Source organism: Micropterus salmoides, unplaced genomic scaffold (genome assembly GCF_014851395.1).
Source record: "Micropterus salmoides isolate LMB-PRFRI ecotype aquatic unplaced genomic scaffold, ASM1485139v1 Ms_hic_scaffold_16, whole genome shotgun sequence".
NCBI classification, from domain to species: domain Eukaryota; kingdom Metazoa; phylum Chordata; class Actinopteri; order Centrarchiformes; family Centrarchidae; genus Micropterus; species Micropterus salmoides.
The window spans coordinates 24695629-24722098 of NW_024040707.1; the positions used below are offsets into that span (position 1 = coordinate 24695629).

A 26470-nucleotide genomic window follows, 5' to 3' on the forward strand; every position below is an offset into this window, starting at 1 on the left:
CAGAGGTCAAATTCCATAGAAGGGTTCACTCTTTGCACACCCATCAATCATTACTTCCCCTTAAGGGTTCACTGTGCCTCTCTCCAGCTCTGAGTTGTGTAGGAGGGGGCCCCCTGCTGTGTTTTTTATTTAATTTTTCTTCCTGTTGGCTGCAAGCAATTGAAGCCATGTCATTGTGCACTTCTATACAGATAATGACAACAGAGACGTATTGAAGCACTAGAGCCTTGTACTTGTACTTATAAAATATGTCCCGCTTTAAATTATGTTTTTGTATTTATTTTTTATTTGCTCCCAACTCTGCTTCACGCTGCCGGGGTTTCAGCTGAAAGAATAAAGTGAAAATTGTCACGCCAGTTAAATACAAGGAACTAAGGAAGACATTAATTTAAGGTAATGCACATAATTATAGTCAGATCTCTAATATGGCCAGTGATATCAGCCTGTTGACCTACACATTAAAATTGTATTTTCTGCCAGCAGTCAGCATTTGGCAGGTGCAGCTGTGTTGATAGGTTGCTCTTTGTTTGTAAAATAGGCCGCTCTGCTGCCAGTGGATTTGCCAATGTTTGCAATTGGCCATCTGCTGCAGATACTGCCCCTTTTATGTGAACGCCCTCATAACTAGATTGGGAAAACCTGGGTTCACCTACAATGGTTGATAACCAGCATCATAGGACCACTCATCCTGACCTCGGGGATGTTAAACTGGACTGTAGCTCAGTGCACACCAAGGTACAGCATCTTTCTAATTCTGGGAGTTTTACTGACTGGACATGTGAAAAAAGGGCCTGAGAGCCACAATAGATGGTCCTTTCTTAAAGGTTCAATGTGTAATATTTCTAAGGATCTATGCAGATTACAGAAATGTAATATAAAATATCCATAAATAGGTTTTCAGTGGTGTATAAAGACCGTTATGTTTTTATTACCTTAGAATGAGACATTTCTGTCTACATAACCGCAGGCACCCCCTTCCATGGACGTTGCCATGTTGCGTCATCATGTTTCTACAGTAGCTGAAAACGGACAAAGCGTGTTTCGTCACTACGTTCTTCTTGTTCTACTTCTGGTAGAATTCAGGTCATCATTACATTGAATATGTATGTTCGAAGAAGAAGAATTAGTAATATACAGCAGGGTTTTGCAAACAAGTTTTGCATCGGAGAAATTTTTTCAACCATTAGATGGTGGGTGAGAATATAAGGAAGGCTGTGTATTCGATCCCACCAAGACATTGTTTTTTCTTTCCTCATTAAATGGATTCTGCAGCGACTGTTTTTCACATGCTCACACTAAAGCAGGCGTTGCAAAAGCGGGAAGCTGAGATGCAAAGCCAACGTAGAAGTCCCTGAAATATGCAATCTATTGAACAGGCCGCAGGGGGCGACTCTTCTGGTTGCAAAAAGAAGTCCGGTTCCATTAGAAATAATGGTAAAATGACCCTACTTCTCACCTGAATAATTACCTTAGTAAACACTTTCCTAGTGAGTTTATGGTCTCAATCGCTAGTTTAATGTCTTCTTCAATACAAAATGATGTTCATTTAGGGTGCTTTCACACCTGTAGTTCGGTTCACTTGGTCAGGACCAAGTAAAAAAAATTATACACTGTTCAGTTCTGATCCAGTTCATGTTCACACTGCAATCTTACAAACGAACCAAGACAAGTAACCATGACATTTACACAAACTTACAGGTAACTTGTTGATTGGACAGCTTTGCCGATTGTCATCCTGCATCATCAGAACCCACGTGGGGAAATCAAACTCCGGTGACTGACAGAAGTTTATGCAGCACCTTAATGCTTCTGATCTGTATCACAAAGAGCTCACAAAGTAATAATTTCTTATAAGCATGATTAGTAGGCCTACTGTTAGACCGCGGATCAACCACTATGAATAATAACGTAAAAACAGGACATGTACAGTAATAATTCGGGGCTTATTAGCCTATAATATAGCCTACTGTGGTATTGCTGTCACAAATGTTTTATGGACTTAATGAACTGACAGGGTAAACGGAGTGCTATTTGCTCTCCTTTTTTAACATATTTTAGCCTATTATAGTTTTTGCCCATTGCTTGAACACTATAGACCCATGCTTAGACTAAAGTAACACAACTTGAAGCTTTTGTTACCATACCTCAAACAAAAGCGCTGCTTTGCACTCTAGTTGCAGTTCTGCAACACACTTACTCCTTTATGCAACCCACTTGGTCCTTTATGCAACACACATGGTCCTGCATACTACACTCTATTTCATACATAAGACACAAGGAAAAAACAAAAATGAAATCTCAGGGTGCCATTTGGAAAACACATGTATCCAAAACACAAAACACATTGGGTAATTGCAACCACTCAAATCCACACCTGAAGGCACTTACTTGCAAAACTGAACACCAATCAGGCAGCTACAAAAAACCATCAGTTTAGCCATTTCAAGAACTTTGCAAGCATGGATGGAGGGAGAGCAAAAAGCAGAGGTAGAGGAAGAGGAGGAAGAAGAGGAGGAGGAGAAGTTCAGGGTCAAAGAGGCCATGCACAGACCCCTATTTCTGATGATATAAGAGCAACTTTGGTGGACCATGTCATCAACCATGGCCTGACTATGAGGGAAGCTGGGCAGAGAGTCCACCCACATCTAAGCCGCTTCACAGTGGCATCTGTAATAAGAACATTCTGACTAGAAAACAGGTATGTCTTTACCTCTCTACCTTCTACTCTACTCAGATGGTATTTACAGCACTGTACTACAGTATATCACATTGCACGTGCACAGGGTATTGCAGGGTGCTAATGCTCCTTTTGCAGCCAAAGTGGTAGTTTTTGTGAAACATACCATGCATGATTACTTACAGTATATTGAGATAAAGTAATGTAAGAAAAAGAAGCAAACCGATGACAATTTGTAGTTGTATTTCTTTAGAATGACTAGAAGACCTTCTGGGGGAGGACGCCAACGCCTGTTCACACAACAGCAGGAACTTGTCGTTGTGGACCTAGTGAGGGCAGACAATGCCATCCGTCTCCACCAGCTACGACAGAAAATACTTGCAGACAGGCAAGTGTTCAACAACATAAACCATGTGAGCATCACCACCATCAGACGCATCTTGGGAAAACACAACATCACCATGAAGCAGCTCTACAGGGTCCCATTTGAGAGGAACAGTGTCAGGGTCAAAGGACTTCAAGCTGAATATGTACGGGTAAGTGTAACTGTCCTTTACATTACAATACAGTATTGGTGAAATCCAGTAGCGGCTGAATATGTACCATATCAGTACCACATGGATCCATTCGGAGAGCTGATGGGGTGAGGGTTCTGTATGTGTAGCACTGCAGTGCAGTAATATGTTTTTTATTTTTGTTACAGAGAATCTTGGTCATGGATGGAGCTGCACAGCCTCATGAATTCATTTTCGTTGATCGACCTGAGCAAAACAAGACGAAGGGGGCATAATGTAATTGGCCCAAGGGCAAATGTGCAGCGCGGGGGAAATGTCAGGGCTTCTGCATCATCATGCAAAACTAGGTCCATACAATAGCCAACATATACTCACATTTGTAGATGCTCTCCATAATATAGTTGTACAGAACAGACCAGGCCTGGTTCACCAATCACAATCAATTTGAAGTGGTATACTTGCCCCCTTACTCACCATTTTTAAACCCTATAGAGGAATTCTTTTCAGCTTGGAGATGGCGTGTATATGACCGCCAACCACATGCCCGCATGCCTCTTCTGCAGGCAATGGAACAGGCCTGCGGCGACATTCAGGTGACAGCAATCCATGGATGGTTTCGACATGCAAGGGGATATTTTCCCCGGTGCCTAGCGGGAGAAGACGTTGCTTGCGATGTCGATGAGGTCCTGTGGCCAGACCCCAACAGACAGCGGGATCCATGAGCCCAAGTATGCACAATTGCCATGATTTTCTGTGTTTACAGTATAGTGTTTTTTTGTATTATTATATATATTTTTGCTTTATCTGAATTCATGTTACTGCAATGTACAGTGCTGCAATGTACAATATTGAGTAGGCCTATTTGCTTTTTTGGTTGTTTGAAAAATGTGCCTCCTGAAAATATGCCTTCTGAATAAACAGTGAAAATCAAAGACTGCAGTGTTTTATATAAAGTAGACTAGAGTGATCCCCCTGATCTGAAAGTGTATGCATATGATGCAAGTATGTGTCATTTTGTCATCAGAGTTACATTTTGACAAAGGAATGTTAAGTTTTGATAGCGTTTGGGTTTTGATAGTAGAGTTTCAATTTGACACAGATGTGAATGGTATATTTCCCAGTGTTGTGTCATGTTTACTTGTGTGTAGAGTTTTGGCACAATGAGCGAAGTTTTGCAAAATGTGTTCAAGCAACGGGCAAAAACTATAATCAGGGAAATACCCACGCTGACAAGTATACGTTACCAAATGATTTTCATAAACATAGCAATTATAAGATTGCTGAACACATTTCGCGGTCAGCAGATAGATTTATTAGTGGTTTAGCTTTGGAAATAATGCACAGATCACATCTCTGCTAAAATTCTGTGGTTGGTTTGTTTGCTTTCACACCACAAGCGAACCGCACCAGAGTACGTTTGAAATCGGACCTTGAAGAGGAGGTCCTCTTGTTTGTGGTGTGTCCACCAGAGAACACAACGTAACTTTTCCTTTTTATTTATCAACAGAGACGTGCTGTTGTTTCACAGCTCCTGATTGAAAGAATGCAAATGTATGTGGCATCAGAGATGTCTCCCTAGTCCTTGATTGGTCTATGTTAAAACTCTCACCTACATGCCAGCAGACATTTATTGTTAAAATCCTTTGATTACTAATCTCTGTAATCAAGGCTTATTTCTCAGAGTTATATATAATGAGTCCTCAGAATCTACGATGTAAAAGTTTTTTCTCACATATCACTCCAGCAGCTACTGCGGCCTGCAAACTACAGGTTAGCTGGTTCATTCTTAAGCTACAGTTGATCTGCAACAGACAACAAATTGTTAATAAACATATTTTCTTGTTTTTATGTCAGTTGCAGCTGAACCAGAAACATTTCTGTGTGTTTAACAGCTTGTTAAAATAACATCATGATGTTGCTTTATGAACAACAGGAAACATATTTGGATGGAACATTGTCAAAGTGTCGTGTAGGGTGAGGGTCTTTATAACTACTGCAGATGTCATGTACATGTAACAGCAGTAAATGAGACTTGCTGTTACTGCTGATACAGGAGTATGGCGACCTGTCCAGGGTGTACCCCGCCTTTCGCCCGATGTCAGCTGGGATTGGCTCCAGCCCCCCACGACCCTGTACACAGGATAAGCAGTTGACGATGGATGGATGGATATTTACTAATGAGCAAATAAGACAATTCTCTAAAGGTGCTTATTTGAAAGTTAATAACTAATTCAGCCACTAGAGGCCAGGAAGTGGTCTGATGTTATTCATCATGAATCAGTCTTAACTGATTGAGTCCAAGCTTTCATTTCCAGCTGTTAGCAGTGAAGGACATGAACGTCATCAGGATACTGAGCCATAGGAGAAGGAGCCATCCTGAACCTCATCGACACCTCTCAGTATCACTGTCATTAATGTGAACGCCATGTTGATACAAAGATGTGTTTAGGGAAGAGAGAGAAGAGGGAACCAAATCGTGTTGGACGAATTAAACTGTAAGAGCTCTGCAGTCAGAGACAAGAACCTGCAGCACAACCCACAGACATCAGTAGACATCCTTAACTCTCGCTGGCAATGCCATCAGGCCTGTACTGCAGCCATCTTTACTTCCCAACTGTTGAGGGCTTTTTACCTTCAGTCTAGTCTTCAGCAACTCAAACACCTGTTCAACAGATATTAGACTCCTTTGAGATCCAGTTCAATTAATCAAGGCAACAGAACTTTATTTGTACCACAAGTGTTAAACAATATTACATTATTGGTACTCTTACTGATGCATGAATGCTGTATATACATGAATCCTGAGGTAAAAGTCAGTACATTTTAAGGGCCTGTGTATAACATATATATATATATATAACAATAACTTTAGTAAAACAGAGGTAAAATAATACAAGGGGAGCGTGTTGCTCTCAGGAGGAGGCAGCTAGAAGCAGCACATATTGACAGAGGTTGTTTTCATTCATTACATCTTTGTGGAAGAAAAATACTCTACAGGGTGGTTGGTCTTCAACTTTAAACAATGAGTTTAACATTTAGAAAGTTTGCTGCAGCAGATCAAACTTTGGGGTGATGGAAGATTATGGTCGCTTTCACTCGTAAATTATTTTAGCACGGATCTATTTTTAGGGGCGTATGAGAGTGAAATACTAGCACGGTAGATTCCTGAACCTTTAGTTACACAGAAGAATCACAATGTCGTACCTACCTATCTAGTAGTTTTGGCTATGCAATATAAATAAATACATTAACCCAATCTTTTAGCATGCAAACTATTTGGTAAAACAGGAAATTCACATTGAAAAAAAATATACAAAATGTAATACCTCATAAATAGTGGATAATCGCAAATAATAGCAGATAATGGCAAAATTGATCTATTACCTTTTAATACTTTTTAAGACCCTGCGGTATAGTATAGCTGCCAAATGTTAACGAGTAAAAAGCATTTCTATTTATCAAAAAGCTGTGAAAGAAAAGGTTCAAAAGGTTCAAAATAAGGTCTTTAAATAGCATGTGGGAACATTTTGGAAACATGCTATTTAAGTTGTTTTCACAGTGAACTGGTCTTTGCAGCTAACTTACTGCAACTTTAGCTGTTGAGCTGTTCCGCTGTGTTCACTGCCGCAGCTCCTGGTGCCTGTCAGCTGTTTAGTGCTGGGCAGGTAGTGAACAGTCAGTTTATCAGTCACAACTAAGAGGAGCTGAGGGTCCATCACTACGAGTGACATCACTGACACACATTTAATCAAATATTGATTGATGCAGCTCCAGGAAAAGTCAGTGATATTTTCCCAGTCATCAGGGCTTCAAAAACTAGATTTATTTATTTATTTTTATATCTCTCTGTGAGTCCCCTACTGGTCAATTTGACTTATGTGGACATAAGCTCAATGTGGTTGACATTGGTCCATTTATGTTCTGATTCACGCCCTTTTAAAGTTAATTGGTCAGTATATTGAATATAAAAAGAGGTATCAACAAACTTTATAGAACTTTTGATTAGCTTGCACCGAAAGTTTCGCAGCAATCGTACCTACATTGTAAGAGAAAACCAAAAACAATGAGACAGACATGTTGGAAACAGAACAGTGTGCTAGTATTACTAAAAAGCTTTTTTTTAAGTGTTGAGAAGTGATTTAAACAATGTCAATTAGGGTTTAAAAGCAAAAACTTATAAACATTAAAAGTATGGATGTTACAGCTAATTTAGGAAGGAAAAGGAAACTAAAACTACATTTGAACACACGTTTTTCTCTCTGGATCAATCTGAAAACATCCGCCTCACATTAGGAATGCAAAACAAGCACTAACCTGTGATCACAATCCCAGAAAATGTTAATGATAATAATAATAAAGGTATATACGAGTAATGAGTTCTTGAAGCAGATCCACAGACAACGTTGCGGATTGCGTTTCCTTCTTTTAACTTTACTTGAGTTTCTGAACAACTGTTGAAAAAGAGAAATGAAAGGCAGCTTTAGTACTTTGTGTGTCGTCATGGTGAAGGGAGCACTAAATAAAAACAAATTAATATAAAAAGTTACACTTTCAAAAAGGTTGTCTACTTATGTTTGTGACATTTGGTTAAAATGAAATAAGACTGGGAGATTGGAAATGTCTTGAATCTCCTGTGGATGGGAAGGATTTGTTCCATCCATGTGTGCCTCTTGGCGACTGATCCACATCCATCAACCTATTTTCATTCCCCCAGTATCTCCAGGCAGAGGAAATTCCTGGGCTTCTCACTCAGGGGAATCACGTTTCCTGAGGGTTGTATTCTGAGGTGTGTCAAGCGGGGGGCTTTCTGTTGTGAATATCTTTAGTAAAAGCTCTCATTTCAACTCTTTCAATAAAAGCATTTTGTAGGAACGATTACTTAAGAGGAAGTGACTGTGAGTAACTGTTTTATTGAGATTTATTTCAGTACCAGCCACTATTAAAGTATTTCTTTATTTATGTATTTATTTTTTTATTTGGCCAGTAGGCCACCTATTGCTGACCACCGCTGTTGGTGCGACGCACATTTTGAACAAAAAGCGCAGGGAGACGTCACATTCCTGCATAGCCCTGTGAACGGGCACGGCACTAGTATATATAATATATACACTCAATGGCCACTTTAGTAGGTACACCTTGCTAGTACCATGTTGGACTCCCTTTTGCCTTAATTCTTCATGGCACACTTTCAACAAGGTGTTGGAAACCTTCCTCAGAGACTGTGGTCCATATTGACATGACAGCATCACGCAGTTGCTGCAGATTTGTCAGCTACACATCCATGATCCCAAAGGTGCTCTGTTGGATTGAGATCTGGTGACTGTGGAAGCCACTGGAGTACAGTGAAGTCATTGTCATGTTCAAGAAACCAGTTTGAGATGATTTGAGCTTTGTGACATGGTGCATTATCCTGCTGGAAGTAGCCATCAGAAGATGGGTACACTGTGGTCATAAAGGGATGGACATGGTCAGCAGCAATACTCAGGTAGGCTGTCACGTTCAAACGATGCTTAGTTGGTACTAAGGGATCCAAAGTGTGCCAAGAAAATATCCTCCACACCATTACACCACCACCACCACCAGCCTGAACTGTTGATACAAGGCAGGATGGATCCATGCTTTCATATTGTTTACACCAAATTCTGACAATACTATAAATGTAAATGTAAATGCTCCGTATTTGTATAGTGCCTTTCTAGTCTTTTCAACCACTCAAAGCGCTTTTACATTACATTGCATTCACCATTCACACACATTCATACACTGAGCCTTAGTGCTCAAACAGAAACTAACATTCACACACATTTATTCAGCAGGTGAAATTCAGGTTTCAGTATCTTGGACAAACTTTGACATGCAGCCTGGAGGAGCCGGGGATTGAATCGTCAACCTTCCGATTAACGGGCAACCCGCTCTACCTCGTGAGCCACAGCCGCCCCAATCTTAATGTCGCAGGTGAAATTAAGACTCATCAGACCAGGCAACGTTTTTCCAATCTTCTTTTGTCCAGTTTTGGTGAGCCTGTGTGAATTGTAGCCTCAGTTTCCTGTTCTTAGCTGACAGCAGAGGCACCCGGTGTGGTCTTCTACTGCTGTAGCCCATCTGCTTCAAGGTTCGACGTGTTGTGCATTCAGAGATGGTATTCTGCACACCTTAGTTGTAACAAATGGTTATTTGATTTACTGTTGCCTTTCTGTCATCTCCAACCAGTCGGACCATTCTCTGTAAACCCTAGACATGGTTGTGCATGAAAGTCCCAGTAGATCGGCAGTTTCTGAAATACTCAGACCAGCCCGTCTGGCACCAACAACCATGCCGAGGTCAAAGTCGCTTAAATCCCCTTTCTTCCTCATTCGGATTCTGTTTTAATTCATACCTTAGTTTAGTTTCTGTTTGAACTTCAGCAAGTTGTCTTGACCACGTCTACAAGCCCACATACTTTGAGTTGCTGCCTTGTGAGTGGCTGATCAGCTATTTGTGCAAACATGCAAATGAACAGGTGTAGCTAATAAAGTGGCCGGTGAGTGTACATTGTGCTACAGGGCAGGATAACACCAACTTTTTAGAGTAATTCCATAACAATGTCTTACATGGTCCACGCTGTGCAGTTCACCCCATCCTGTGAAAAGTATCCTGGCTGACAGCGTTCACACACCGTATCAGTTCTGCTGGTTCCTTAGAGAAACATACCAAAGTGGATTAATTACACATCATTTATCAGCCAGATATCCCAGTTATGATCAGGGCTTGTGTTTATCAGGTTTCTCAGTGCAGGAAATCAGTCTAAACATGCTGGGAGTGCATGTCGTGTCGGCCGATGGCTTCAGATATTTACCATTCTCGATATCAGTCATCGAGACGTCGACGAGCCTCTTTGATGTGTTGTTGAGTACTTCACACATAATGATTAGCGAAGGCCGATGTTTTGTTTTAGGAACACTTTGTTTTGTCTAGAGTCTATTGAAAGATCAATTTCACAAAATCAGAATCATTACAAACCACTTCTAATTCTGCTGGATTTGGATTCAAAGACATGTCGAACTGAGGCTCAGAAACCTGGATACTGTTGTTGCTGAACATCTCTGTAAATGTGTTTGTCCCTGAATATGATCAAAACCATTTTATGGTTTAACTTTATTCATTTAGTATAAAGACTTTACTTTTCACGATCTGTTATTTCCCCATTAACTTTTATTATGGGGACAAGGTCAAAGACGGAGAGTCTGACTGTCAGCAAGAAACACTGTTTACATCATTTATTGTTGTTTAAATTGAGACACGTGAGGCTGATAATTCCGGAGCTTAGGCTTCAATTTGAGTAACATAATTTTTATTTCCCTGAAACATTTAGCCTAAGAAATCATTTCCATATTCAGAAGACACCATAATCATATTTTGGGTTATTCAATAATGACTAACAATCAGAATATCAATTAATAATATAAAGGCATTCTGTTAGTATAAATGATCGTGTGCCTCTGAGCAGGACACTGTGTAAATACAGAATGTAGGTTGTTGTTAATGTGCAGGTGTTTATTTAACAACTAACAGTTACAGGAAGTCAACTGTCACTTTAAATATTTTGATAAACCGACGCTACAACAAGAAGACTCAAAACCAGGAGTGTGTTTAAATGTGACTTTTTTTTTTTCCTCACCAGGTTCTTTAATCCTCTCACCAGCTGCACAGCGTTTATGTTTCTCTGCCAAACTACATCCTGTATCATCTGCAAAGCTTTTGCAGAAATACCCAGGTAAAACCTCACAAACGGTGTTGTGTGTTGTTCTGCACACCTGTTGGACAAAGAGGCCATGACCTAAAGCAAACACAAACATAGAACATATATTTATACATTTTATACAGTTTTAAATAAATGTGAAATAATGTGAAGTTGTTCTTCTTGGCTGACTGCAACCAAGTAAACTCCAGCTGTAGGTGGCAGACTGCAGTTGAAGGCTTTTGTGCTGGTTCAACAGGTGTTCTGGTAAGTGGAAACCATATTTTCCACTCTGTTCATCTGGTTTATTCAAGTACCAATACAAGAAGTGACTTTAAAAATACTCCAGGTAATTACTAATTTGGAACAGGTTCCAAACCTCAACTACTTTCAGAAAGCATCTCTATATGTAACATTTGAATTGTTAACATTTCATCAAACATCCTTTCATGAAACCTTTTCTACTGAGTTTGTCAGAGTCTACGTACCCGGGTTACAGGAAGTGCAGGGGAAACACTTATTCAGGCCATTGGGTTGGTTCATATATGTCCCATTCTCACAGGGGCGACACTTTGTGCCTACCTGCTGTGTGCAGTCTTTTCTAACAAAGGTACCTGTTCAAGACAAAATACGCCGTCAACATCATATTAATATGAAATAGATGAGAAATAACGATGATAAGACACTGCATCTGATGCAGGTAACTATCATGTTTCAGGTGTTTATTAGGTCAGTGTATGACAACAGCCACAGACCAGAGGACAGCTGAGAATTCACTGCTGAGTTCAGGTCAACACAGTGATGCATTTGGTTCAATTTATGCAGGAAGAAACTAAATCACCTCGTATCTATATATGATTTAAGAAGGTTGTTAGAAGGTTGTTAGGGGGATAATTTCATAATAATCCTAATTTGAGATTGAACAAAGTGTCAAGTTAACTTGCCAATATGGATTAAAGTGAACTTGCAAAGATCAGTTTCTGTTTACTTGTTTTGATTTAGTTGCTATGTGAATATATACTGTATAATCATCACATAATACCTATATGATTATATAATCAATCATATAGGTACTATTTACTAAAATACTGATACTTTGCTGGAAATTGCTGTTATAATCAGCTTGTTATGCAGTTGTTGCCCAGTGTAAAGCACTTTGTAACGTGGGTTTCGAAAATTGTTTCATCTATAAAGATTACTATAATTATTGAGATCATTAAATATATTAGAGACCAAATTCAACCCAACTGTTATCACCTGGAATCACACAATGTATCAGACTTTATTCACCAGTATCCTTCAAACTGCGATGTCAGTGTAAAGAGTCTGTATGTGTTGAATATTTGGGCTGTTTCAGAATACACCTGTGTATTTCTGTTCACATTATATTATAAGCATATTATTGTTATATAATAAGCAACAGTGCCTCGTGGTGTCCAGATGTGTAGTGTTTACCTCTGCTGACGTCTCTCTGTATGAAGGTCCTAAGATCAAAACTTGTCTAATGCTCCTTTCAGTGTCCACGGTTTGCCGGTGTGTTTAAAAGCATGAAAATTAATCAATCTACTGGTTTTATTTAATCAAAAGTTGTATGGTTCAGCTGCATTCACTGGTTGAACAAATCAGATTACTAAAGTCGCCTAACACAGTTTTGTGAATCAAACTTAATAAATTCAGTCTTTAGCCTTTTTTTCAGCCTTTCCTTTCAGCAGAAACACTTGTAGTAGGAAACATTACAATGTGATGTAACTGAGATGATAAAGAGATATACGTCACAGCAGTAACTAGTTTCTCTTCAGTTCTTGGTCAGATGCAAGTGAGGCTATAGTGAGTGCACACTAAAAAAATATGCCATTTGTAGACAAACGCTGATGGAAGATGAGGAAATGGAACAGCAAGGTCAGTGAATTTTTATGCAGTGTTACTGTTGTTGTTTTTTTCAGTTTACATCTGTAGAAATGTTAATACTGCTGGTCACAGGTGCTGTTTTAATGAATGACATTTCTTAACTTCCCTTCTTTTATGGTTTGTGCTTTTCATTTCTCAAAATAAACATAAAACAACAAACGGGAAACAATGCAAACTAAACGAAATGATTCCTGCTGTAAGACAATTACCACCCACGCTTTTCATTGTTTCATTTAATGACGCATTAAGCTGAGAAATAACATACAAAAGTACATTTATGTGAGTACAGTCTGGTTACACTCTTTGTAAAATGTCGAACAACAGGGGGATGTACAGCCGATCAGTTAGTGTTAATATTGGCGTTTGATGAAAAATGGAGGCTGCAACAGTGAGTTACGTTAGCTGTTTGCTGATGTTACAGAATTGTACCTTCGAAACACAACGGGCAGCACTGCCCATCCCTTGTCGCGTATTCCTTTGGATCACAGCCCAGCACTGGTACCACGAAGCAGGCGACACACCCTGTTAAACAAACAGGTCTTCAGTGCACTGCTTAAGTCACATGGCACCATGTTGTTTATCAAGGAGACTTCACTTACCAAAGACAACCCACGTTGGCAGCATTATATCAACCGCTGTCGCATTTTTATAGTTCTGCTCAATATGTTGTTGCTCCCAACTCCTCACATATGGACGTTTGGTCAACACGGTCCGGGAAAATACCGTTTATCTGTTTTCTGTTTCAAAACGAAAACCCAAATAACCGTTTTTGCTGTCAGAATCAAAAAATGGAAAAACAATTAAACACGGCCCGTTTTTTGCAGTTCATTTTATTGTTATTCTTTTTTGAACCTTTTCGAGAGTTTAAGTCACTCACTTCCGCTTCCGGCTCATGGGACCTTATTTCGGAAAAAATATGTACGGTAGTCAATTTCGAGAGATAACTTATCTTTTTATCCCGTTAGAATTGAGCCTTGAATTACACATATGTTGTTGTAATTTTGCAAGTCAAGAAAGTCGCACTTTGTTGTAAGACAGTAAAGTTACATGTCCTTTTGTGTGTATCTCTCTCTCGTCTCGCACAATATACGTCACCAACATGTTAGCGCGGTAATGCTAGCTAACGTTCGTTGCTTGGTTGCTATTAGCTGGATTACTTAAATGTGTTCTTCAGTCGCAGTTTGCTGTAAAACACACAGAAATATATCTCACCTGATGTGTTAAATCCAACGACTCTCAGTCCTTTTATCACATCATCCTCTCATGTAAGTTTTTTGAAACGTTAGCATCAGTCATTGAGAGACAGTTACGACGTCACATACGCGACTTTTGGGTTTGTGGTCTTTTTTTTTTCTTTTTTTTTTTATTGAACTTATTACAATAAACAATAAGGACGTCTGACAAAAAAGAAAAATATGACATCCTCAAAATGTACAAAATAAATCTTATTGTATTATAAACTAAGAGTCACACCTCCTGCAAATCATCTGAAAAGACATTTTCTATACTGTTCACATGACAAGGGAGAACAACTTAGACTGAAAGAACTCAAAACAATAAAAATAAACTAAAACAAAATAATAACATAAACAAACCAAACAGAGGGACTCAGCTCATCTGAAGTGATATTAAACGATTATACAGTTTTTTAGCCTGGGCATTCTCAACCTTTTTAAGACAGTTTTGAAACAGCAAAAGTTCATTTTTAAATGCAGACTATGTAGGTTTGTGGTCTTTGTAATTATGTATTTTCAAAGTCTTATACCTTTTAAATGAGCAAACATCACATGTGTAATTCAGGGCACAATTCAAACGGGATCAAAATGTTTGTTGTCCCACCATTGACTACCGAACAATATTTATCCGAAATAAAGAGAAGGAAGATGAACTTCCATATATGGTTTGTCCCAGAAGCCACCGTGCACAAAACGTGATGACGTTTATCTTGACCGCTCGGCCCACGCAGAGCCTTTTAAAGACTTTAAAATAAAAACTAATATAATAATAACTCTGACAAATGTTTAGTTCTCCTTAACAGCCAAACCATTGGTGACCTGTAACTTCAGATTAAGACAAGTGAACTAATTTCATATGCAGTTTAGGACAGCAGTTAGCCTTTGTAGTTTCACAGCATATTTATGGGCCTTCTTGCTATGTGGGAGCTCAACCAGCAGAGGTCACTCTGCCCCCTTCTGTGGCGCCAACAGGCAACAAGGTTCTGACCTTTTGACTTGTGTTTATATCAAAGAGAAGGCTGCACTGCTACCAGAGGAAGCTGATCACTGAGTCTGAAGGGTGTGCAGAACTTCACCTGCCTCCCAGCTGCTCTTTCTGTGGCGCTATAACTGCTAAAAACTCTCAGCTTCAACAATCTACTGCTGCCCCTTCCGTTTCAAAACAAAACTCTTCCAAAACAAATCTGTGGAGTTGTATACTTTTCTATTTTTACAAATTTTAGACATTTAATTTGCCAGTGAAATATAAAGTATTATGTTACTCAATTAGATTAAATATTTTTAATGCAGCCTGTTCATGCAGTTCAAGGCTGGCCCCAGTCACCTACCATCAATCTCTGTTCAAATAAATGCTGGACTGTCAGGACAAAGGAGCACACCGCTCCTACATCCAGCACAATAAAAGGGCCCCGTTGTCACTTTCAGATATTTACATCATGATTTATGGTAACCACACCTTGTAAATGTGGCACTGTTTTTGTGGATAAGGATGATGTCAACTTATGTCTTTTAATACACATTTATATCACACACAGTAGGCTTTTATGTACAACAGTACAGTGAAGCAGGGCTCTGCAGTGCAACTCTTTCACTCCCATATGCCCTAAAATGATTTACAAGCACAGTGGGTGAGTGAAGACAAAAACCTACTATACATGTTATAATGTTAATGTTATATTATACCAATAGCCATTTAGTTCCTTCTCCAGGTTGTGGTTAGAGCCTTTGCAGTGGACAGATGTAGATTTAGCCAGAGACAGGTTGTCATTGTGTCAGTACAGCCTCCTCCTGAGAGCAAAAAATCCACCTTGTACTGTTTACATCTGTTTGTTTACATAAAGTGTGGCATGGGTTGTGTGTGCATGTGGCAAAATCAGTAGGTTAAAAAGCTGGAACATTTGAAGGCCATGTCGAGCGTTCAGATCCAGTGGTCTTCACTTCCATAAGCCTCCACTGGTTTTCACATCAAAAAGCTTTGCACACAAGGAGAAGTAGGTCAGACATAATATAAATATGTATATAATAAATTGTTATAAATGAATTCTGTGGTACTTTAACATTTTTGGACTACTGTACTCCTTAGGAGAAAGGTTAGCGTAGCACTACAAGCAAATAATATATATTCTTTATAAGATCGACACTGGTTTCAACTGGAAAGGTGATTTATTAAACATCAATATTTAAAAATCAGGTTTTGAGCAGTTTTATTAACTACACAAGCTCAATACTAAACCAACAAGATGTTAATGCCAATGCTGCAGAGATGCTAAAGAATAAAAGCAAATTGTTAACGCCTCAGCATCTACAGAATCAAGACATGCAGGGGGTTACCTGAGGGCCACCAGGATGCGCTGACACCGCATACTGATGCACCACCACCTAAACACAGCAAGTCACACACATAAAACACACATAACACAATAGTCTCAGTTGAAGGCACACCACCTGTAACATAAAAATATATCATCCACCCAGGTCTGACTCCACCTCATTCAAGGAGCGGACATTTAAGGCAACTCAAGATATCAACCTCCACGCTCCGCAGTGACCTCCAGTAGAACATGCCATGGAGCCTACAGGGTCTTGGTGACAGGTGGCTTAAAATGCCTGTAATAAAAACAATTTAAAAAGTGTTCACAAAAGTTGGATGGCATACTATCCAAAATCCTAACCTGTTCCCTGATCACACTGCAACACAGTGCATCAAGAGACATCCTGAGTGCTCGCTGAATATCAACTTTTAAGGAGGCATTTGTCTCCAAGTGTGTGCCCGCTACTGGAGAGGCAGGGTGGAGCTTCCCTGAGGGGGTGAAACTAGATTGTGGCATTACTAGGCCAAAAGCCTACCAATCACAATGAGAACTGGATACCCACACAGGTTAACTAATTTGGTGATATACAACCTTACATTTAAACAGCAAGCTTTGCTATCAAACTGAAACATCTGTTAATATTTAGTTTTCTCAGTGTTATTAAGCAGGTAGCTATCTGTAGCTCACTACTGAAACATAAAGAGGTGGCCAAATAGAAACCTGCTGCCATCTGAAAGAAAGAAAAAAGTCTTTAAAAGTATACTAAACTAAATATGGCACTATTTTCTCAAGGAACCAGTAGACACAAACACAGTAGTTTTTTTCTTTGTTTATTTTTCATAAAGGGGAGTGTGGCCAAACTAAACAGACGAGAAAGTCTGAGCACATTGTTCAGTGTTCTCCAGAGCTACCTTTACTGCCAGTTAAGAATCTGAGGAGTCACCAGTCTGATGGACACCAAGCTTTATTTGGACATTAAGCCTTTCATTCACAAACACATCAGAAGAAAAACCTTCTGGATATTCCCTTTGTCACATCACAGAATACCAACAGCAACTTCTAATGACATTTTCTCACATCTGATACAAATGGGCAAACTCAGAGCAGGACTGAGTTCTTTTTGCACTTTGCAAACCTGTTACATGCACACAAAAAAAATATATATAACTCAAGAAAGGAGAGGGGAAAAGCCAAAAAGCATAATACCACATCTTTAAAGAAAGTTAAAAACAAAAAACTGTTCTGCTACAATGGTGGTACGGTGGAGCAGAGGTTAGCACTGTTGCCTCACAGCAAGAAAGTTGTGGGTTCAAATCCCAGTTACCCCAGCCTTTCTGTGTGGAGTTCACATGTTCTCTCCGTGGGTTCTCTCCAGGTGCTCCAACTTCCTCCCACTGTCCAAAGACATTCAGGCTAAGTTAATTGGTGCACCCCACCTTTCGCCTGATGTAAGCTCCAGCTCCCTGTACGCATGGTAAGGATGGAAGTTATGCTAAAAAAATGTTTTAAGCGTCCAGATCCGCAGAACAGAATGATCACCCATGGTGCTGAGCTTAGTCCTGGGGATCCCATGTGTAAGAAGGGCGAGTAGTTCTTTCAGGTGGGTGGAGGCATTTTCAGATGATCTGGTGGGTGAGGACGGAGACCTTGTATGTCATGACCAGAGATAGATTTACCGTTTATGGAGGATGACTGGATTTGATGTGAGGTGCCAACATGAATTGCCTCAGTTGTGGAGCTGTTCAATGGAGGAAGTTGTCTTTCATCCCCACCCTTATCTCCTCCTGACAGGCGGTGAGTGTTGAAGAAGATGATGATGTTGATGAAGATAATGGCCGCAGAAGAGGCTGCAGGTGTTCAAAATCTGCAGACACTGTGACAGTGCATGCTTCGTTCTGCTGTCATCCACTGTTGTTATGACTACTGGAACTGTTGATGTATTAGTCTGCTGATATTAAGACTACATGTTTAATTACTGATTAAGGGGTGGATTGTCAACTTCCAACCTCTGATGCTTATAGCCTGTGTGAGCTTTGAGTGAAATTTCGTATGGCCTGTGTGAACTTTGAGTGAACTTGCTGAAGGAATTTTTGCTGAACAGAAAAGACGACAGACGCTTTATGAAAACGCGACGGATAGATGATGAGCAGCCAGCACTACATCAAGATTACTGCAAGAAACCAAGCATTAATGAAAGATACAGCATTACATATGTTATTCTTTTATTAACTTTTTAAGAAATGTAATTGTGTGTCAAATTATGCACGTATAACTTTGAAAAAATCAGCGGAGGGCATGCAAAGGACACAGAGAGGAGGAATAGCGCAGTCAGGGACTTCCCTACCAAATGCTGAAAATGCTGAAGAATTCTAAAATCTCGGACTTTCGCAGCTCCAGATGAGCAGAAAAGAGAGCCAAGAGAGTATGTGATGCCAAAAACAGAGCTATAAAAGTAGATCCAAAAGTAGTTGAAAGTCAGTTGTTACATGGTTTTCATGTCAACTCGGGTCTCTGTTCTGGTAACAGAATGGGTCTCTTTTTTGCACCGATCTCTGACACACTCCGGTGGAACTTGTATTCTTATTGGTGTCTATTTTTGTTGATAATAAAAATGTTGGTAAAAGTTCAAGTTTTCTTATCTGGCCCAATTTGGCCCAAAAAATTCAGGAGCTCTTATCAAATGAAACAGTCCCTTGACTAATGGTTTCAATGGTAAACCACCACAAGAAAGACAATTACCACATAAAAAACAAAAAAACACTATATTCTAAGGAAATATGTTTTAATAAACATAAATCATAAAGTCATATTTGTATTTTTAAAAATGGCTAACTTAATTAGCACGTTTTAACAAAACTCCCTTCCCTGCGCAAGGCTGCGCAAGGGTTTATTTACGGTGTCAAAGTCCACTGGAAGCCTCTCAGAAGTGTTTCAGCAGCGGAGAGTAGCCTGCCCCACGTTAATGACTTGTCTTTAATATGTCCTTTTTGTGCTTCTACTACATTCTTCAAAGCTCTCTGTGGCTCGCTTTCATTCCTCGAGGGGTGCATCTAGCATTTACCACAGGGAGCATATCAGAATAAGAGCATTTTGCCTATCGGATTTTGTCGACACGTTTAAATTTTGTTGATTTGGTGATTAGTACTTGCTTTTTGTACTTTGTCTATGATTAAGTAGACTAAGTACTTTTTTTGGGGTTTTAACTGTGTTGTTGATATACAAGTGGAAGTCTGTACCAGGTATTTTGTTTTGAAAGTTTACAGGATTGTACAGTTTTTGTGTCTGACTTTCTGCCCGGTTCATCTGCTCTGTACTGCTTGACGCTGGGACACTTCTTGGACGCACTGCAGCGCTTCTGGATTGAGCACAACATTTAGTAGAATGGCTGCTCCGGCAGCAGCGAAACACACAGACTCAGTGGACTTTTGGAGTGAGTCTGGGGTCATGTAAACTTGGTTAAAATGACTTGGTAACAGGTGGGCCCCACTATGAAGCTCCGCCCCCACTGTGCTGAGAGTCTAGCTCTGTATACTGTAACAACCATAGGTGTCATTTACACTGGGGACGCTGAGGACATGTTCCCCCTAGGGATGCAGCAATTACCGGATTAAACTATTAACCGTGCTTTAAAATAGACGGTTAATTAATCATAAAGGCTCCGCTACACCGGGAAAGGAACTGTTGGTTACTGCAAACTGGCTGAACTCTGGCAGAGGGACCAGACTTTGACTGACCAGGGCGTTACTGAAGATGACTGATCACCTGTTCAAACACTTGCTGTTAAAAGGTTGCTGCTAAAGGAGCGAATAATTACATCAAACTTGTGGCGGCACCTGCAGAATTACCACCCAGCTTTGCACATCCAAATAAAGGTAATACAGAACAACTGAGTTAAATAATGTGGCAAGTTGGTAGGTAATTACATATAAACGTCACTTACATCCAATGCCGTAATGGTGAGAGTCCAGCTTTCAGTCCAACGTAAACAAACAAAGCAGCATGTAAGCTTTCAGACCCACGGCAACGACAGCACCGCTGCGTTATGAAACTCATTATTTTCATTGGCTTGTGCCACACCACGGTGGTTTGTTGCTGGGTGGAGCAACATGCACTGCATCGCTTGGCGAGCTCGAGCGCACGCCACTGTCAAAGTAGTTGAACTTTTGCGCTGAACCCATCATCTTTTCTGAAAGGGCCAAATGGAAGAATGTAGTCCTCTCAAGATCTCCAGTCACTGAACATTTAACGTTACATCCTGTTGCCTTCTCCTGTCTACGTTGAGAAAATGTAACACTAACATCAGGACCTTATAGACTTCCAGGACTATACCAATTATACTGGGGCGGCTGTGGCTCAGGAGGTAGAGAACCCCAAATTGCCCCTGGCAGGTGTTCCAGTGGATGAATGTGTGTGAATGTTAGTTTCTGTTTGAGCACTTAGGCTCAGTGTGTGAAAGGTTAATGCGAGGCAGTGTAAAAGCGATTTGGGTGGTCGAAAAGTCTAGAAAGGCGCTATACAAATGCGGAGTTACCTGCATTTCAGTTATTACTTACACTGCATGAGAGTTCTCAATTTCTTTCTATCATTTTTACTAAAACTTATATGTTTGGATGAGAGTTGATGACAATAACAGTTCAGTTTATTACATTCCTTAATAACTGACAGAATGTGGAGAAACAAAGGAGCCATGGCTTCGACTTTGTATGCGGAAGATTTGTCTTGCTCTATTTGTCTGACTATCTTCACTGATCCGGTAATCCTTATCTGCGGCCACTCTTTCTGCAGAGAATGCATTACACTGTCTATGAGTTCACAGCACCAGTGTCCACAGCACCGGTTCCAACAGAACGGAAAAATCTTCTAACCAATCACATTTTAAAAAGTATGTCTGAAAAAGCGAAAGAAGCTGAGAAGCTAAAGAAAGAATGTGGAAATGACAAAGAGGTACGTTTGTGATATTTTTTTATGAGTTTTGTAGTAAAGGCAGTGGTGTTAGACTTTTTTAAGTCGCTTTAATGTCTTAATAATTACAGTGTTACATTATGATTTTTAATTGTTTGATTAAGTTCTCCTGGTGAATAAAAAAGTTAATAATCGTCTTATATTAATAATAATACTTAAATATTATAGACGTATATTTGTTGTAATGTAATTAAATATTAAAAATCTACTTATGTAATTAATAGTGTTGGTAAATTAATTAATGCATAATAATCATGATAATCATGAAACCGTGATTATTTCTCTGACTATAATTGTACCAACAAAATCTATAATCGTTGCATCCCTAGTCCCAACCACTTTTTGAAATGGCTGATATTGTCGCCACCATTTTTTTAAGCATAATTTGTTTTTAAAAAGGTTCTGAAATATAGCTTGCATCTAAATAACAAAAAATTTTCACATTAAGAAAACATGCAATGCAAATAAAATATAGAAGAAACAAATGTGCAGTGCCTAAAAAAACGCAATTTAAGCTAAAAAAAAAAACCAAGCCACTGATTATTAAATGACCCAAAAACGTGAATGCACCAAATTTATGTACCAAAACTTTGTTTTTCTTGTTATCTCTTCCATCATGTCACAGCCTCTCAGATTTATCTTGTAACCCTTTGGCGGGGCCCGACTCCCAGGTTGGGATCCAATGGAATGGTAAACATAATCAGTGACAACAGTAAAATTGCTCACACATTGATACATCAGTTTTAACAATCTAATAAGATCCAGAACTTTCACTTTTTAGACTTTAGGTACATTTAACTGATAAAACTTCTGTACTTTGACTTTAACCTGCAATAACTGGGAGAACACAACACTAACAGATAACCTTTTAAGTTATTATGGCGAACTTGAACTTTTATTATTTCCACTTCCAGCAGCTAAAGAGTAAAATGATGGTTCATGTGGAGTTGTGTTTGTGTCAACTGATGAATTTGAATCCAGTTTTCTCTCTCTGATAGCTCTGTGTTTGGTCTCCACCAGCTCCTGATGGAAATATCTAGCTTTTTAGCTGCAAAATGCTCCACTATGTTCACAAGCTGCTACAACACTATGAGAGCACTGAGAGTTAACCAGAAAAGGAAAGCTGCAGCCAGACAGATGAGAGAGCTGAAAGTCACTATACACACTACACTTTATTAGGTACACCTTACAAGTACCTGGTTGGATCCCCTTTTCCTTCAGAACTGCCTAATTCATTGTGGCACACTTTCGTGTACAACTGCCTACAACATGTACAACTGCGGACCCCACGGACGCGGAGTACTTAAACCACTTTCTGCAGTCAGCTTGGCAGACACGTTCCACACATGCGCAGTAGATTGGTTGGTGCGGGAGGCACGCAGACGTCCGCACAGACCCTACGTGTACGCTCTCTGCGCATTGACTCATCCATCTATGGCGGGTGGATAGTGTCAGAGCGAGGATTACCAGGAGACGGAGAAGGAGCAGTCTACCCTGCCGTCGCCGCCAGACCGTGTGGATTTTTGAATGGGAGTGATTGGGACTGCAGACGGGAGACCGGCGGCGACTTGGCGGCGAGTGCATGGAATCAACGTCTTCCGGCGGCGACGTCACGGCGGCGTATGTTAGAATTCCTGTATAAATATACGCCTACTAAATACATCTGAACTAGGTACGTCGCCTTACAACCGTGTGATACACACGTCGTCACTAAGTACGTCGCCTTACAACCGTGTGATACACACGTCGTCACTAAGTACGTCGCCTTACAACCGTGTGATACACACGTCGTCACTAGGTACGTCGCCTTACAACCGTGTGATACACACGTCGTCACTTCCACCCGCCATATGATACACACATCGTTACTAAGTACGTCGCCTAACAACCGTGTGATACACACGTCGTCACTTCCACCCGCCATATGATACACACATCGTTACTAAGTACGTCGCCTAACAACCGTGTGATACACACATCGTTACTAAGTACGTCGCCTAACAACCGTGTGATACACACGTCGTTACTAAGTACGTCGCTACCAGTACACCATTGTCAGTGTAATTATTTTAACTTTATTGAGTGAATTCAAGTCATTTTTTGTACAGCCTGTGTTAAATGCTTTTATTCTTGTGGCGACTGGGAACTCTGGAGTAGCCTACTGTGCATACCCTGTTATGCTTATTGTTTGGATTCACTGTTATTTTGTCCTATAAAGTTCCACTGAAGAAGATATAGTGCTTTCACTTCCCCACAATGTGACGATGGTTGTATTAGGCCTACAGTTATTTATAAAATAAATCATTCAAGCATTAGAGCTGTGTTTCATGCTTATTCAGTTTAGTAAAGTTTGATGCTTTTCTGATGCTTTTGATTGGTTCTCATGTTTTAATTTGCAGCGCCACCCCTCTGCCAGTTAAACTGTCTCACTGTCTTTTTAAAATGATTAACATTTGAAAACAAAACATTTATGGCAGCACCAAATATGGGGAAAATAGATATTATCCCAATTAACAAATGAAGGATGGGAGGCTTGAACTTCAAGTTGTCTCTGATATCTATAATGCAACAATATAGCATCATTCCATGGCCTATAGGCTGGTCAATTAAATAATTAAATTCCAAATATTACTAGTTATATTTTTGAAGTTATAGCTATAGTCTATTAACAAATACATTCAAAAACACACTCATTGTAATATTTAAATAGGTAAACCCCACAATTAATTGAGTTTTTGCAGCCTAATAAAACACCAGGTCCAATGCTTACAAAGTTTCTGGAAGGAAAGGCTATTAAAGATTGTTTGGTTTGTGAGATTGAATGTGATGTAGTTTTAGTGTATAAACAAGTTCAAAGCAGTCCAATGGAAACAGTGATAGCTGTCATTAACTTGGCCAAGTTGTCTCTACACTTTCCTTGAAGCATCTAGTTTCTGAGTCCATGAACTTTGGCTGAAGAATTGCTGCTACTGATGAAAAGTTTTTGTATAAGCAAATATATACTTATTTTGGATAGTCTATGCTATTGCAAAGGTATTAGCAACATTTTTGAGGTTGTACATAATGTGTTCCTCAAGGGAAACAGCGACATCCACAATCTCTTTTGCCAGCAACTCTTGCTTGCTTCCAACTTCCTCTGTAACAATGAGAAGGCCATAGGTGTCATTTACTGGGAACATTTTGAAATGGATGATTGTATCCCCATCACTTTTTGAGAGCATTTGTTAAAAATGGTCCGAAAAATAGCTTCCACCAAGAAATGTTAACTAACAAATGAAAATGCTAGATAAAGGTTTATTTGCACAATAAGAAAACATGCAATGAAATTTAAATATAAAAGAAAAACAAATGTGCAATGTCCAAAAAAGTAAGCTAAAAAAACAAGCTGCTGATCAGTTAATTATATTCTGTTATACTTTTATATTCATGAATTGTCACCTGCTAGCTGAATTTCTTGTTTCTCTTAATATAAATAAAGACATTTCCAACATAAATCGGAGCAGAAAATGTCTCCAGAATGCAGGAAATTAAGTGTTTAATGCTCAAAATTTTCTTGGGTTGGACCCTCAGACCCCCCTGCTCATATCTTTCAGCATTTCTTGTTTCTTTAAAATAGTGTTAAAAATGTTCTTGTTTTGTTCTCGTGTATTGTCGTATATGTGGTGACCCATGTGTTTCATCACGCCCCTGATCTGATGATCCCAACACCTTTCAACACAAAGTGTGACGCCCTTGTAGAAGGCCAGTGTTCCCTCCTTTTGTAGCCTGATGATCCTTTTGTAGAAATTTGATTATTTTACTTTATAGGAGACAGTTTAAAACTAGATAAAAGTGTTTTGCCGCAAGGTGTTCATTGCACACTGGTCAAACTCATTTAAAGATGGATTTTATTTTACAACCGTAAATGTTTTGTGATTGGGAGGGGAATATATTGAACATATTTCTAGATATTTCTCACGCTTCTTTTTGGTTTGATTTAAGACATCATACTAACAAAGCTGTAGTACTGTTGTTTTGTTTTTTTAAGTACAAACGTCTCAGCTGACATAACTTACATAATTAAGTTTGTGTATGTGTAAAATTTATTTTTGTACTTTCAAGTATTTTTACAGCAACACTTAAAGGCTGGACCGTTTAGGCCTGTACCCCTTGTATTGAAAATAATCTCTGGTTCCACACTCCAGTCCAGTTGGTAGCGGTAATGCACCTCTCGGCCATTTTGGCAACTGCCAATAAAAAAATAAGAAGAAGTTTGAGTGAAAAAATTCAAGCCTGACAGCGACGAGCTTATCAAAGGATGTTGTGCACTGGCGATGGAGTAGCCTATCCACACATAGCTGTCACACAGTGGTCTCCTTTGGTAGGTTATCCCTGGCACTATCAACTCGCCATAATATCGCCATAAGCTTGGACCCTGACACTCCGGACGAGGCCGCTGCCGTCGAGTCACTCGAGGAGGACGTGGACGAGGGTTTCGAAGACGATGTGAAGGACCCCACCGTCTTCGAGCCTGATACCCCGTTCACCAGCACGGCGACAGCAGGCGGGTCAGGTGATCCAGCTGACCCTCCCAGACTCCAGGAGGGGACTTTTTTTTTTATCATGATTTATTTATTATATTATATATTATTCTGCTGCTAAATGCTCCACAATGTTCACCAGCCTGTCTGTTTCAAATAAAAGAATAAACGTGCACTTTGTTTGGAAGCTGTAATATTCCTGGTCATATCTGAAGCATTACACAACTCCTGACATGTCAACATGACGTTTAATGCAACACTTGGGAGTAAGATTTAACATGCATCGTGCTCAAACCTAACATTATTTGAATCTGTCAGCTGCATTAATCATCTTGTAATCAGAGCTTTAATGCTGCAGACTTGTTATCACTCTATACGATCAACACACTCAGATGAAGCTTGTACATGAGCTCCTGCTGTCAACAGGATGTGTGTTTGGGGGCCTCCTGAATGCTGGAGTGGGCTGCGAAGCTCAGGCTGTCCAGGGCCTCTCTGAAGACCATGCCATGGGACATTTCTTTAGTCCATACACTTAGAAACTCGTCAAACAATACTCAAAGATGAGACGCAGACGGAAACTTCAGGTCTCTTGTAAGCCTTTATTGCAATATGACAGATTTCTAA

The 26470-nt window shown here is 39.7% G+C and overlaps 1 protein-coding gene and 1 long non-coding RNA gene across 3 annotated transcripts; one reads left to right on the top strand and one right to left on the bottom strand.

Moving 5' to 3' along the window:
* Positions 1–5889: 5889 nt before the first annotated feature.
* LOC119906018 (tumor necrosis factor receptor superfamily member 14-like) lies at positions 5890–14138 on the bottom strand. Of its 2 annotated transcripts, none has more exons than XM_038723487.1 (7): positions 14030–14138; positions 13417–13554; positions 13247–13339; positions 11398–11523; positions 10850–11008; positions 9783–9867; positions 5890–7643 (listed from the first exon to the last, which is right to left on the bottom strand). In XM_038723487.1, exons 2-7 carry the CDS (start codon positions 13439–13441, stop codon positions 7502–7504), a joined length of 630 nt encoding a protein of 209 aa, XP_038579415.1. In that variant the 5' UTR covers positions 13442–13554; positions 14030–14138; the 3' UTR covers positions 5890–7501. The 2 variants fall into 2 exon arrangements, with proteins under 2 accessions (XP_038579415.1, XP_038579414.1); XM_038723486.1 differs by having other exon boundaries at positions 13417–13589; positions 14030–14048.
* Positions 14139–21794: 7656 nt separating this feature from the next.
* On the top strand, positions 21795–23641 carry LOC119905001. The gene is made up of 2 exons (XR_005444772.1): positions 21795–22998; positions 23125–23641. It is a non-coding gene; the product is annotated as an uncharacterized LOC119905001 (long non-coding RNA).
* The last annotated feature ends 2829 nt before the right edge of the window (positions 23642–26470 follow it).